This window comes from Podarcis vaucheri (assembly GCF_965113315.1).
Source record: "Podarcis vaucheri genome assembly, chromosome: 9".
NCBI lineage: Eukaryota > Metazoa > Chordata > Lepidosauria > Squamata > Lacertidae > Podarcis > Podarcis vaucheri.
In genome coordinates this window covers 10144531-10159786 of record NC_138767.1, presented here as the reverse complement: position 1 = coordinate 10159786, position 15256 = coordinate 10144531, and the positions used below count along the sequence as shown (strand labels likewise).

The window sequence follows — 15256 nt, the reverse complement described above, 5'->3', positions numbered from 1 at the left end:
GGAACTGTTGAGAACATGTTGAGAAGGGCTGTAGCTCGGTGGTAGAAGACTGCATGCGAAAGATCCCAGATTCAACCCCCAGCATCCCCATGCAGAGCTAGGAGTGTCCCCTTTCTGATAACCTGGAGAGCGTCTGTCATTCAGAGTCAACAATACTGAGCTAGATAGAGCTGTGGTCTGACTTTGGTATAAGGTCACGTTCTATGTTCCTGGCACCCACCTGCCACCATCTTCATCTCTCTGGGCCCCAAAGGACTGTCCTAATAAAGCTTGCCTGATGGGCCCATTATTATTATTTGTTGCATCTATATACTGCCCTAAATCTGGAGGTCTCAGGGCGGCTCACAGAACAGAATCAAAATACAAAACCACAAAACACATAATCAAAATTAAAAACGACAAGCCAATAACCCAAGCCCCCATCCCCACGATCCTTTTCAGAAACAGCATACCAAAACTTCTCAAATGCTACAGTGTAAAACTGATGCCTTGAAAGGAGATATGATAGCCACCTTCAGTATCTCAAGGGCTGTCACATGGAAAACAGGCTTGTTTTCTCCTGCTCTGGAGGGTAGGACTTGAACCGATGGCTTCAGGTTACAAGAAAGGAGATTCCGAGACAACATCAGGAAGAGCTTTCTTGACAGTATGAGTTGTTCAACAGTGGAATGGGCTCCCTCGAGAGGTGGCGGAATTTCCTTCTTTGGAGGTTTTGAAGCAGAAGTTGGATGGCCATCTGTCATGGATGTTTTAGCTGAGATTCTTATTGGACTAGATGACCCCTTGGGGTCGCTTCCAACTCTAAAACTCTGTGACTTGATGGTTCTATGACACTGTGGTCTGAAAGACAAAAATCGCCAGTGATTTTTCCAACAGCGTACAAGTATATTGAAGGGATGCAAACTACTGTTTGTGGTTGCTTTAAGTACAGTGGTACCTTTGGATGCGAAGGGGATCCGTTCCGGAGCCCCATTCACATCCTGAAGCAAATGCAACCCACGTCTGCATGTGCGCGGGTCACGATTTGCTGCTTCCGTGCATGTGCGTGACGTCATTTTGAGCATCTGTGCATGCGTGAGCGGCAAAACCCGGAAGTAACGCACTCTGTTACTTCCGGGTCACCGCAGAGCGCAACCTGAAAATATTCATCCTGAAGCTACTTCAACCCGAGGTATGACTGTATCATTCTTTTAATGTACTCTGCAGGCATGTTTCAGTCTTTTCTGAAATCCTGACAGGTTGGAGGATCTCTCCCCCTCCACACCTGCCACCCACACCCACCCACCCAGAAGGGAAATGCTGAATCTTCTTCAACACACCTTAACTGCAAGCACAAACATTTTAGCACTCAAACTATTATCCCTATATAATGAAGGAATAAAATGGCAAAGAGTTGAAAGTTCTGATCTTGTAATGCACTTTGATCTCCTGGATAACATGAGGATTTATTAATGATGATTTTGCAATGGAATACTGATCAGGGTTCCAATCTCTAGTCATGCAGGCACCGAAATAATCCAGGGCAATTATGGGGTGGGTTTTTGTGTGTGTCTATATTGAGTAGAAAGCAAATGATGAGCGATGCAGGTTTTGGAGTGAAGTGTTGTCTACTTTTTGAAGCTTTTCTATGTCTTTGGAGTAATTCAGAATCGCTCTTTGGGCTGTTTATAGGTTGAAGCGTAAGAGGATTGCGAGTCTTAACTGGATATTATTTTTAGATAGGCGAAGGGGCTGTGAGTTTCCTTTTAATTGCAACTTGTTTCCCACAACATTTAAAGTGCTTCTTTCAAAACGCTGCGTTCTGCTCTCTTTTGTCTTTTGCAGTTAATTCTTCTGCATTTAACATGACAGCCACAACCCCATCTTATTGGCCTGCAAGTAACTCTACTGAGATGGTAAGCTGAGCTAATGAGGAAAACGGACACTTGACGTTTCTGTGTTCTGTGCAAGTTACATTATCTGTTACACTTCAGTGCTTCGCCACTCTTTTGAACCTTTTATTTTTAATCTCTTGGAATTCAGTGACATTTGTTGCCAGGTAAGTGGGTAAAGGGTTATAGTTTTAATTTTTTCCCCTGTGCTCAGATTCATAACATAAAGGAACAAACTGATAGAGTTGGAGGGAAACGGTGTGTGCTTAAATCATTTAGTCATGAACAAGTTCTTTTGATTTCAGAAGGAATTAAAAATGCCAAATTTTGCCCAAACTCTTTCCACTTTTCATGTGTAAATGAAACACCACCTGGTGTTTAAAATCAACAGCATGGTGATTTCTTGGTGGGATTTCAGATGGGGAGTGTTTCAGCGTGGGTATTATTATTATTATTATTATTATTATTATTATTATTATTAGCCTTTATTTCCACACCCTGTACCCAAAGAGCTCAAAGTGGCATGCACACTTCTTCCCCTCTCTATTTTGCTCTCACAATGACCCTGTGAGGAAGGTCTGGCTGAGAGACAGTGACTGACTCAAAGCCGCCTGCTGAGCATCTGGGCTGAGTGGGGATCTAAACCAGGCATGGGCAAACTCAGCCCTCCAGATGTTTTGGGACTACAGTTCCCATCATCCCTGACCACTGGTCCTGTTAGCTAGGGATGATGGGAGTTGTAGTCCCAAAACATTTGGAGGGCCGAGTTTGCCCATGCCTGATCTACACTGAAGTCTCCCAGGTCTCTAACCTCTGTGCAACACTGACTGCTATGGCAGCAAATGGGAGACAGAGTGAAGGTTTCTGGGCAGTTGCGGGGGCCATACGCCCAGCTGCGCACCAGTCACATCGCTGTGCTTACCAGGAAAGTCAAAGTAGCAGGCAGATCAGTGCTGTGTGGGCTCAGGGGCAAGACTGGCGATTGGCTCTCCTCTGCGCTTGCTGACCTCTGCACTGTTACGGAAAAGGAGCAATGCAGCAGCGAGCTGGCAGCTGGAAAGCAAAACATAAATGGGAATGTTGGGGACTGTTTCCGTGGGAAACAAAGGGGCAGTCTTTTCACAGTGCAAAGCACCGGAATTAGCTCACAGTAATATGAGCTGGACAGGAAGTATGGGTGGAGTTTGTCTCTCTGCTGTTGGAGTTTGAAGAGAGCAGATGTGTTTTTCTGTAACGCTGCAAAGACAGAAATAAAGGCATGTAAATACTTTTCTGTCTATCTCTTTCCTCTGCCCCTGGGGGCAGGGAAGAGTGGTGTGTTCTCCTCGCGCATGAGGAGGATCGCCGATCGCGACCTTGCCTGGGTCTTGCCGGGAATGCAGACAGGGAGGTCAACTAGGAGATCAAGCCGGGTGCCTGGAGAGTGGCCAGTTTCTCCTGAGGGAAGGCTTGAAATCCAACATGCACCACCTCTCCCTTCGGGGTAAGCACTGTAACTTAGCTGGCAGGGGCCCCAGGAGCACAGTGCTGCCATTCCCTTCCAGCTGCCCCTAATGATAGCATGACCCTGTACACATGGGGATGAGGGGAAAGTGATAGAGGGAGCCTGGGTGGAGGGAGACGAGGCAGTGGCCAAGGAGGACTGCTTCTGGGAGGAGCAATGTGCAGTGACGACAAGCCCTCTGCTTGTGTCTGTCCTGTGGTCTGTGAAACGATGCTGGGCAGGTGAGATACATGCCTTAACCGGGGCCATGCACCCTTGCCTGCACATAACTCACCCTCGCAAGGGGAACCGTACAGCATCCTTGGCCTGTTGTAAGTGGCTATTAAGAATGGGAAGGGCATCCTATTAGAAATTCTGCAAGGCAGCCAGCAAAAGAGGAGGAAACTGCTGAGCATTACAATGTACTGTGACAAAGTGCCATAGCCTCAAGGTGCTTCTTGTGTTTGCATAGGAAATGGCATGTCCCATCAGTCCCCCTGTGCATCGGCTGCCAAAATAGCTTCCGCCTTCTCATCCCCCGCCGCCTCCTCTAGCCTGGCTTGCTAGGGTCAGCTTTTCTTCTTCTTCGCTTTGGCATCTTCCTCCCCACCCCCCTTGCTCCTGCCTCTTACTACCCTCCTCTTGGTCCTTCCTCCTTTCTCTCTCTCTCTCCTTGTTAATCTTTGCCTCTCCTTTCTCTTGCATTCCCTCCCTTGCAAAAAGTAGGTTGCAGGCTCCTTGAGGCAGGGCTCTTTTCTTTTGCTGATTTTGCAGCGGCGCACTTTATACGTAGATGGCATAAATATTTATACTGTGCCATTGGTGTCTAGTCTTTTACAGAGCACAAAAAAGAGAAGTCTCTGCCCCATGGGGCTTACTGTCTTAAATTTGACGCCACTGAGAAAAGAGGAAAGGGAAGAAGTAACACAGATAGGGAGAGAATAGGCGTGCATTTCAGTTACATGTACTGTATATCACAAACATTATATAAAATAGAGGTGGGGAATCTGTGGCCCTCCAGATGTTGTTGGAGTCCATCACCCATCAGCCCCAGCCAGCAAGGCAAATAGTCAGGGCTGATGGGAATTGTAGTCTAACAAAACAACAACAACAAACCTATATTATAGGGGATTGTAGTCTGGCAGGGTCTGGAAGGCTGCAAGCTCTCCGTCCCTGCACTGAGTTGTGGCCTGGTTCTTTGGTGACAGTTTTTGCCAAAGTCAATGAGAGCATTGAGAGGCTCTCTGAACTGGAGCGAGACTTCCTTAGACATTTTCCGAGGCTGCAGTAGAGTCGAGTCATGATTTTGCTGACACCAATGGATCAAAAGAGCCTGCCAAGTCCTCTCTCGACAAGTTTACATTGCCTCTTGCACCACCGTGGTCTCTGGATTCTATTTTATTTTCCACTCCGCAGCGCTAGGGAGGGCCATCCTCCCTAAGGTTTCTTGGCAGCGAAATCTGCCTTCGCAGTGAGATTTTGGGGCTTGAACAAAAGGAATCCTGTTCTGAAAACGGGGTGATAAAAGAAATAGCCTGAAGAGGACTGCATGCCTCCGGTGTAGCGCTTCTGAATATAGATTGAAGGAACATCACGAGTGCTAGATGGGAATCTTCAAAAGCGACACAGAGGAAAACAATGGGACAAATGTGGAGGGTTGGGAAGGAAGGTGAAGCAAAAACAAAGATCTCCGCGAATCCTCCTTCCCTTACTGCGGTATTAAGATTAGACAAAAGCTGTCGGCAGGAGCTTTTGCTTTTGGCTAAATCATTCTAGGTCCTGTGCTATTTTCCTGAAAGGGTTTAGAGGACCCATTTTCCAAAAGCAAAATACGATGGCAAACCTACTGGTGAGATCTTACTGTGTTGTGCTCAGCTTCTCAAATTGATGTACCCCAAGGCAAGATAAAGTTTCGGTTCACACAGCCAAAACTCCTGCGTGACAAATTACTCCAGGGGAGGCTATTCCACCAATCTCTGCCCTACCTCCTTACTTAGCATCTTTTCAGCGTGGTCCCAGTGTTTTCATTGTAGAAGGCAGCAGGGAGGTGGATGGAAGCAAAACCAGAATTGGTCCATTCTATCATTGATTCAGGCTCTGCCTGCTGTTGGTCTCCCAGTGGGCACTGGTCTTCCCTGGATTGCTGTGGTCCTCGCTGTCAGCACTGCAGGAAACTTAGCACCTTGGGGGGGGGGGGTCTTGTCCCTGTCTGGGGGCTTCTTTGCATTTCACCCAGCTTTGTGACATGCCTTTGTGGATTGAGAAAGCAATGGTGGATTGCTGTACGCTTCTCTTCATTAGTTAACAGATGCCAACTCTGTTGTTGGTTTGCAGCACAACGGCACGATCGATTGGTCATCTCTGGGAAAGAAGGAGTGCTTGAAATACGGGGGAGTCCTCTTCGGCAACAATTGCAAATACGTTCCCGACATCACACTCATGTCCTGCATGCTCTTCTTGGGCACCTATACCTGCTCGATGGCCTTGAAGAAGTTCAAGACCAGCCGTTATTTCCCAACCACCGTAAGTATCTTGGCGTGTCTGTCATAGCCCCGTCCAAGTCTCATTGCTGAGCGAGCAGGGGCTAGGAGTCTCCAAGGAACGCTTGCCTGAGAGCAGAATCCACATACGAAATAAGACAGTCCAGAGGTCAGGGAATCCAGATCATCAGAGCCAAGGATCCAGTCCAGAGGTCAGGGAATATATTTGCAAAGGGTTCTGTCATTGTCAGCATTCCTTTCACCTGCCTCTCTGGTCCATTGGTTACTGGAGAAACAGCTGATGGTATTCTCCAGAAGCATTTTTCTGAACACAGATTTCATTGTGTGCTTCTTTGCTTTTTCCTTCTGTGTCCATCAAACACTCACTGGGCAGTACCTTATTTAAGTGGCAGCCAAAGTAAAATGAAATAGTTGCTCACAGTAGCCTGGTACTACTTTTTATCTAAGGATGGAATGTCTTCCTACTGAATGTTATTTTATCGTTTTAATTTTAAAAATAATTTTAATGTCCATATTTTGGGTTGTTTTGACTGGTTATTCTGTGCACTGACCCTTTGACCCTATGGGATGAAGAACAGTTACACGGACTATGGTGAAGTTGCCTGCTGTTAGTTGTGCTAATGCACCTTTGTGTTACTGTTATGTGTGTTGCCATGCAGGAGATTGCTATGCGTATTTTTAATGAGTTACACGTATTTTGCGTAAGTGTGTTACTATTGCAATGTGTTTTTTTACTTAAGCCAATGCTTTTAAATATGTTGTAAGTTGCTTGGAGATCTTTTTTTTTTGGTGTGTGTGTGTGTAACAAGCAACTAGGAAGTTCAAATAAAGAATAACAACAGAATATAATACATAATACATATAATAAATAAACAACCACCACAATCAGCACCTCTGTTTTTTCCAGGCAAGGAAGTTGATCAGCGACTTCGCCATCATCCTTTCCATCTTCATTTTCTGTGGAATTGATGCTCTGGTAGGTGTGGACACACCAAAACTCCTTGTGCCAAGCGAATTCAAGGTAAGTCGATCATTCCATCCTCAGCTCCCATAAAAGAAGGCAAGAAACTTGTTATGTATTGAGATGGCGAACATGTCCCTTTGTGTTGTGGATGCTGCTTCACCATTGCCCACGCCCCATGATGTAATGTAATGCATCTGGGTACCGCATGGGATGGGCACATCATATGGTTGCCATACGTCCGGAATTTCCTGGACATACCCAGAATACTGCTGTTGGAAGCAGTATCCGGGTGGAAATTGGCAAAATGTCCGGGGGAAATCCGGACATATGGCAACCCATGTTGGCAGTGTTGGTTTTCTTTTTTTCTTTTTAAAACTATTTTAATTTTTGCCAACCACCAAAACACAAATAGTGAAATCCCCCAGGCGGCTGATACATTGGGTATACATATTCAATAATATACATACAGTGGTACCTCGGGTTGCATACGCTTCAGGTTACATACGCTTCAGGTTACAGACTCCGCTAACCCAGAAATAGTACCTTGGGTTAAGAACTTTGCTTCAGGATGAGAACAGAAATCATGCTCCGGCGGTGCGGCAGCAGCAGGAGGCCCCATTAGCTAAAGTGGTACCTCAGGTTAAGAACAGTTTCAGGTTAAGAACGGACCTCCGGAACGAATTAAGTACTTAACCTGAGGTACCACTGTATTCAATAATATTCAAAAATAACATATTCAAATCAATCATATGTACACTTCTATATACCTTAACACTCCTCCCTCCACAAGGTTTATTTAACTTTTAACATTTTAATTGCCCCAAATTGTTCAAACCTACCCATATAATTCAATATCTTCTCAAACCAATCCTCCTCTTTCTCATTGATCAGTGTTGTTCTTGTTGTTGTTTTTTTTAAAAAATAAATAGCTCAAAAATGTCTTTTTTTGGGCGATACTGCCAAAATCGCTCAACAGCTTTGGCCAAAATAAAATAACTTTTGTGTCCAGATTTGCACGTATTGAAATATGGCAACCCTAATATACAGCACTAATGTGGGAAGCTAGCATGATGGCGCTGTGGGTAAAACCTCAGTGCCTAGGACTTGCCGATCGCATGGTCGGCGGTTCGAATACCCGCGGTGGGGTGAGCTCCCATCTTCGGTCCCAGCTCCTGCCCACCTAGCAGTTCGAAAGCACCCTTAAGTGCAAGGAGATAAATAGGTACCGCTTTATAGCGGGAAGGTAAATGGCGTTTCCGTGTGCTGCGCTGGTGCTGGCTCACCAGAGCAGCTTCGTCACGCTGGCCACGTGACCCAGAAGTGTCTCCGGACAGCGCTGGCCCCCGGCCTCTTAAGTGAGATGGGCGCACAACCCTAGAGTCAGACACAACTGGCCCATACGGGCAGGGGTACCTTTACCTTTAATATACAGCACTAATGTGGGAAGCTAGCATGATCTGACTCTCCCACCTGGTTCCCTCTGGCAGGCATTACAGCTACATGAAACTGGCTACTACACTACAGAAGTGTATGAAGCGTCCCTGAGAGCAGCCAAGTGCTGCTGCTGTTTTCTGCTTTGTGGGTTTCTGAGCTTCCCTCACCCACCCTGTTGGTTCTTTCTGCCCTTTCCTCTGAGCTGCAGCAAGGCTGTTGAAGGCCGCAAGAATTGCACTCACTCCCAATATGCTGCCAAGCCAAGGTTAAGTTCTTGAACTAAAGCCCTGAACAACATGGGGCCGGTTTATAACACTTGACTATCCTGCCTGGTCACGTCAATACTTTGGAGAGACACTTTGTGGCTGCTTATGCTCCCAAGGTCCATTTTATGTCCTCCAAGACCAGGGCCTTTAGTTTGGTGGCACCTGTCCTTTGGAATATGCCCTCAAGGAACATCAGACCTGCAATATTGGCAGGTGCCTTCTTAAAACTCATCTGTTCGCCAAGGTGTTCCGTTGATGTATTAGAATCATAGAAGAATCATAGAATCATAGAGTTGGAAGAGACCACAAGGGCCATCGAGTCCAACCCCCTGCCAAGCAGCAGTATTACTGATCTACTGATGGGTGGTTGGTTTTATATTTGCTCTATGGATGTAATTCTGTTGTTGATTTTATGCTCTTTGCCAAGCATTAACGCTGGCAGTTCGGAACATTTTGCAAATTAATAAGGTGCCACCAAGAAGTGAGAATACGCCCCTGCTGGTTGGGATTTATTTTTTTTGTTATGGTCCCTGAAGGTCCTGCATTCTTCTCTAAGAACTTGGTGTTCCAGTGATCTAGCAAAGTGTTCATTTGGTCCAGGTACGTTTTTTGCTATGTCTCTCTAATATTCGTCTTCATCTCCTTTTCCCCGAAGCCAACAAGCCCCCACAGAGGCTGGATTGTCCCGCCATTTGGCGAGAATCCCTGGTGGGTGTATCTGGCAGCAGCCATCCCTGCATTGCTGGTGACCATCCTTATCTTCATGGACCAGCAGATCACAGCTGTTATTGTCAACCGGAAAGAACACAAACTCAAGGTTGGTGCCTGGAACAGGGATGAATCCAGGAGCTCATGGGTGTAATTATAAGAATCTCACCAACGAAGTTAGAGTGGGTAACTTTCTAACCTTCCAAGGTTTCAGAGGGATGTCTTCAAATGTTTTGGTAAAAAAAAACCTTCCAATGTGGTCTTCAGGGTCATTTCGTAGCTGTACTTAAGGTCAGGGGTGGGAGAGTTGTGTATCTCTTGTGGTTGCTGGACTAGAGTTCAGTTCACATCATCTCTGACCATTGACCATGCTGGCTGGAGCTAATGGGAGTTGGAATCCAACAACATCAGGAAGGTCCTTGGTTCCTTACCATTGGCCTTGTACAGCGTTTCCCAAACTTGAGCCTCTACCTGCTTTTGGACTACAGTTCCCATCATCTCTGCTAGATGGGGATGATGGGAGTTGTAGTCCAACAGCAGCTGGAGACCCAAGTTTGGGAAACACTGGCCTAGTTCAATACACCTCACGCTAGTCTTACCATTATGTAGTTTTGGTAACCCAGGCAATAGGTAAAAAAGGGTTTTTGTTTTTTTTCCTGTTGCACAAACAGTTTTCTCTCTCTGCTCAGCTCAGATACCAGAAGTGAACTGGTCTAGGATAAAAATGCCGGGGGCAATAGACTAACAAGGTGTCATAGGATTCAGCTATCTGCACTTGTGACCCTCTTTTGATATGAATTTCAAATCCCACCCCTGTGGGCGCTTTATACGTGAATGGAGCAAACTTGTAATTAAACAAACACGGTTTCTTTTGTCATATCTAGCTTGCGCTGAAGAAGAGGAGTTGAAAATGTTTTCTAAAGAAATAAAGATGGCCTTTGTTTTGGCTTTAGGTCAGGAAATGCTGCCCAGGAAGTATGTTTTTGGACTCCACCGGTCTTGGTTTCTTTCTCAATGAACATTTACTCCTTGTTTATCTCATACCGGTGTCTACGTACTATTTTTCTTCCATCTGCATATAGCTGGGTGGAGGCTCTTATTCAAACCTCTGCCGAGGCTGATTCTTGCTTAGATAGGACCCGGTCCCACATCTGCTGCAGAAGGAGGGCACCAGTCTCTGTAGGTTGCTAGCAAAGTTCGTCATGTACCCCCTCCCAGAGGTAGTTACTTCACCTTCTGTAGCAGCAACCAAAGGAGGATTTGAACATCTGTCAAACTTTCCATAGCACTGTTTTACAATTGCAAGGAGGGTAATAATGGCAGCTGTGTGCAGTTTCCTTCTAATTCTGCATGCCCAAATGTGAGGTGAGCAACTGGAATTACACCTGAGCTACCTATGTATAATATTCAGCAAGAGCATTAAGCTCCTCTGGGGGTGCAGCAGATGGATCTTCCTGTTTCTGCCACATGTTTGTGTGCCAAGCTGTGTATTGGGCCCAGAAAGAAGAGAAGAAGAGGAGTTTGGATTTGATATCCCGCTTTATCACTACCCTAAGGAGTCTCAAAGCGGCTAACATTCTCCTTTCCCTCCCTCCCCCACAACAAACACTCTGTGAGGTGAGTGGGGCTGAGAGACTTCAGAGAAGTGTGACTGGCCCAAGGTCACCCAGCAGCTGCATGTGGAGGAGCGGGGAAGCGAACCCGGTTCCCCAGATTACGAGACTACTGCTTCTAACCACTATACCACACTGGCTCTCAGAAAGGCTCTCACCAGAAAGGCTCCGGATACCATTTTTCTCCTCCTCCTGCTTCTGTTTTGCTATTCAGGACCATAGGGACAGCTCTGGGCAACAAAAACGTTTGTCACCTCAACTTGGCCAAAGCAAAATGAACATTTGGGCAGCGTGGGGTGAGCCTCTGGAGGTGAAGTCAAACCGCTGCATTAGCACCACCCCTGGGTACAAGCCTGGGCAGTGTTTGTGGAGGTCCTGGGCTGCCCAGACGACAAGACCCTCCTCTTGGTTTTGCTGATGTGGTCCAGAGGAAAGCAGAGCATAGAATCATAGAATCATAGAATCATAGAATCATAGAGTTGGAAGAGACCACAAGGGCCATCGAGTCCAACCCCCTGCCAAGCAGGAAACACCATCAGAGCACTCCTGTCATATGGTTGTCAAGCCTCTGCTTAAAGACCTCCAAAGTAGGAGACTCCACCACACTCCTAGGCAGCAAATTCCACTGTTGAACAGCTCTTACTGTCAAGACATTTGGCACCAGCTTGGCTGCAGGAGTTGCAGGAAGGAGGCATACAAGGCACCATCCAACTGTCTTAGGGACTCCACTCTGGATTTGTGTAGGGTTTATTCCTTAGCCTTTTCTTCTCCCAAAGATATCCTGCATGGCAGCGGAGGTTTAGGATCAGAGTTTCCCTTTTCCTAGATGGGTTTCTCTTCCCAGGTGGATGAGCCCCATCTGTCCAAGCTCATATAGTAGGCCATGTTATTAGTGGCTATGAGGGCTTGATTTCATCAGGTTGTTAGCCACCTTGGGCCTCGGAGTTCCCATCTGTGGCATCATATTAATTCTCCCTTTTCCTTATATCTTGATTATAGTTGAGCACATTTTTAAATCGGACTCCCCCACAACCTTTGTAACTCCAATTCATATACTGCCAGCTGCACATAGAGCTTCCGTTCTGCCAAATGATTATGCAAGCCACCCACAATCTAGTACCGTCTGGCTTCTTTGGGCTACAGTTCCCATCAGCCCCAGCCAGCAGTCAGGGATGATGGGAACTGTAGTCCAAAACACATTGGAGGCAACAGTTTGGAGAACACTGGATCACACCCATTCTTTGCTGGTGCCCCCTACGCTCAAAATTCTTAAAACACCTTTGTGGTATCGCTTCTCGCCTCTATCCCTCATCCCAATCAGACCCCAGCTGAATCTAGCTGAGATTGCTGCATTGCTGTGGGTTGGGCTAGATGGCCCTTGGGGTCCCTTCCAACTCTACACTTCTGTGATTCTATGGAAAGCTCCTTAGTTAATGGAGCTTCGCTCCTTAGTCATCACCAGGAATTGAAACAAGACTGAAGCCCACTACGTTTGTGTGCATTCATCCTGTTAACCTTCCTTTTCTGTCCCCCCACTTCTCCTTGTTATCTTTCCCCCACTGTCAGAATTTAGATTTCTCAGGCCAAAGAGCCTACATTGCCATGTGCACTAATAGTGTTATGTAAATGATAATAACGGCATCTCTTAGCGAGGCCCATCTCCCACTCCGTGGATTTATAAGGCTCATGTGACGTGTGGGGAGGCAATGGGGCGAACAGAACCTACTACTCTCTGCCAGTTGTGGAAGAACAAACAAACCCAAAGAATTCAGGATTGGTTGCTCCTCGGGGGTTTCGGCAGAAGAGGCCAGGAGTCTGTTCCCAGGCTCCAATTAGTGTTCAGTTCACCACACACCAGGGCTACTCGCCTTGGCAGAAATAGCTTCCTGTTAAAGTGCATATCAGTAACAAGGAAGAGGATGCAGTCAAGAGGGGAGGATTTGCTGAAAGATAAACAAGGACCCAATTGTCACTGAGATGGCAGATCTTCATTTCTGGGCTATATTGTACTTCATACAATAGCCAGTGTGGTGTAGTGGTTAAGAGCAGTAGACTCGTAATCTGGTGAACCGGGTTCGCTTCCCCGCTCCTCCACATGCAGCTGCTGGGTGACCTTGGGCTAGTCACACTTCTCTGAAGTCTCTCAGCCCCACTCACCTCACAGAGTGTTTGTTGTGGGGGAAGAAGGGAAAGGAGAATGTTAGCCGCTTTGAGACTCTTCTTCATACTGTGGGTGGAGGCCCTTGTGATGCTCCATCCTGCCCCCAAAGTCCCCTCTACAGTGGTACCTCTGGATGCGAATGGGATCCGTTCCAGAGCCCCGTTCGCATCCTGAGGCGAATGCAACCCGCATCCACGGGTCGCGATTCGCCGCTTCCACGCATGCACGAGCGGCGAAACCCGGAAGTAATGCACTCCATTACTTCCGGGTTGCTGTGGAGCGCAACCCAAAAATACTCATCCTGAAGCTACTTCAACCCGAGGTATGACTGTATGTGAAAGACCAGTTCCATCAGAAGGAAGAGTTCAAAACTGCAGTTTGAAAGGCACAGCCTGGACCCAAGTACCACCTCAGTGTTTACCTCCTCTGTGGGAACCAGGTGTGCTCTGTAATTTGTTTAATAGGTTCCGAGTTCCTTGTGTTTTTGCAGCTGAGTGAGTCACACCTATAATATTTGCCTTACCAAAAAAACACAGTTTCACAACCCTGGCTTTTAGGTTCCTTCAGCAAGCCAGTCATTGTGCAGTCTTGAGAATTGTTACGCATCGAAACTGGTGGGTGGGTAAGATGATATATGGATTTAGCTAAAGGTGGGTCTTGAGGTCAAACATAGCCATATATGTGGCTTACAATCCAATTTGACCATTCCATAAAAAATGGTTGCTTTCTGTTTGCACTGAGATATCAGGTGGTGGCCTGTGTTGAGCACTTGCCTTTCTCTGGAGCAAAGCTCAGTGCAGATCTGCAGTAAAGGATAACCCTACAGCAAGCTCAGCTCTGGCTCTGCTTAAATACCAACACCTCTGAGGCCGTCTGTTCTATTGTCAAACATCTCTTACCCCTAAGATGCCTCTCCTAAAGTTAAGCTAAAATCTGATTCCCTGTGATTTCCACCCATTGATTCTACCCCCTGCCTTCTGCAGCAACAGAGAACAATTCTGCTCCATTCCTTCAGGCATGGCACCCCTTCAAATATTTGAAGACACTTGTCTTGTCTCTCCTTTAATTTCCTCTTCTCTAAACTAAACATACCTGGGTTGTCCTCCACCAGGAACCTTAAATTATGCCCTGCCTGCCCAGGAACCTTTTCTTGCAACTTTTCAAATAAAAAATAAGCCCCTTTCCTTGTTTGCATGTGCTTCTCCACTGCATAGAGCCATTTCTGGAGACGTCATCCAGCCGTTTCAAAGATACCGTATTTTTCGCTCTATAACACGCACCTGACCATAACACGCACATCGTTTTTAGAGGAGGAAAACAAGGGAAAAAATATTCTGAATGAAACAGTGGACGTATCATTTTTGTGCTTCATGCTGTGGCCACAGACATGTGATCTGATGGTGAATTTGGGGTGACCCAATGCAAAAATCCTGAGAATCCCTGTGGATCCATGCTTTGTAACCACGTTTTTGCACCATTGCAGCCCCAGGCAACAGTGGGTGCGTGATTTTTTTTTTTGGGGGGGGCAGGCTGTAGCCATGGACATGCTATGTGCTCTGATGGTGAATTTTGGCTGACCCAATGCAAAGATCCTGAGGATCCATGTGGACCCATACTTTTTAACCACGTTTTTGCACCACTGCAGCCCCAGGCAACAGTGGGTGCGTGATTTTTTTTTTTTGGGGGGGACAGGCTGTAGTCATGGACATGCTATGTGCTCTGATGGGGAATTTTGGCTGACCCAATGCAAAGATCCTGAGGATCCATGTGGATCCATGCTTTGTAACCATGTTTTTGCACCATTGCAGCCACAGGCAACAGTGGGTGCGTGATTTTTTTTTTTGGGGGGGGGACAGGCTGTAGCCATGGACATGCTATGTGCTCTGATGGTGAATTTTGGCTGACCCAATGCAAAGATCCTGAGGATCCATGTGGATCCATGCTTTGTAACCACGTTTTTGCACCATTGCAGCCCCAGGCAACAGTGGGTGCGTGATTTTTTTTTTGGGGGGGGCAGGCTGTAGCCATGGACATGCTGTGTGCTCTGATGGTGAATTTGGGGTGACCCAATGCAAAGATCCTGAGGATCCATGTGGATCCATGCTTTGTAACCACATTTTAAGTGGGGAGGGAAGGAAAAACACAGAAGGCTAAGAATGCAGGAGAGGGCTATAACGTGAGGAAAGGAAGGCAAAAGTTTTCCCCCACCCACCCACACAAGCCAGCCAGCGTGTGCTCTCTCTCTCTCTCTCTCC

At 46.7% G+C, this 15256-nt stretch overlaps 1 protein-coding gene across 7 annotated transcripts in view; it reads left to right on the top strand.

The window, feature by feature from the left end:
* The window catches only part of SLC4A4 (solute carrier family 4 member 4), a 188823-nt gene that overhangs the window by 152252 nt on the left and 21315 nt on the right, over positions 1 to 15256 (top strand). For all 7 annotated transcript variants that reach the window (XM_082236334.1, XM_082236336.1, XM_082236331.1 and 4 more), the window contains 4 exons: positions 1825 to 1895; positions 5689 to 5877; positions 6763 to 6876; positions 9175 to 9336. In XM_082236334.1, the coding sequence (XP_082092460.1) occupies positions 1825 to 1895; positions 5689 to 5877; positions 6763 to 6876; positions 9175 to 9336 (536 nt within the window). The remainder of the gene's footprint in view (positions 1 to 1824; positions 1896 to 5688; positions 5878 to 6762; positions 6877 to 9174; positions 9337 to 15256) is intronic.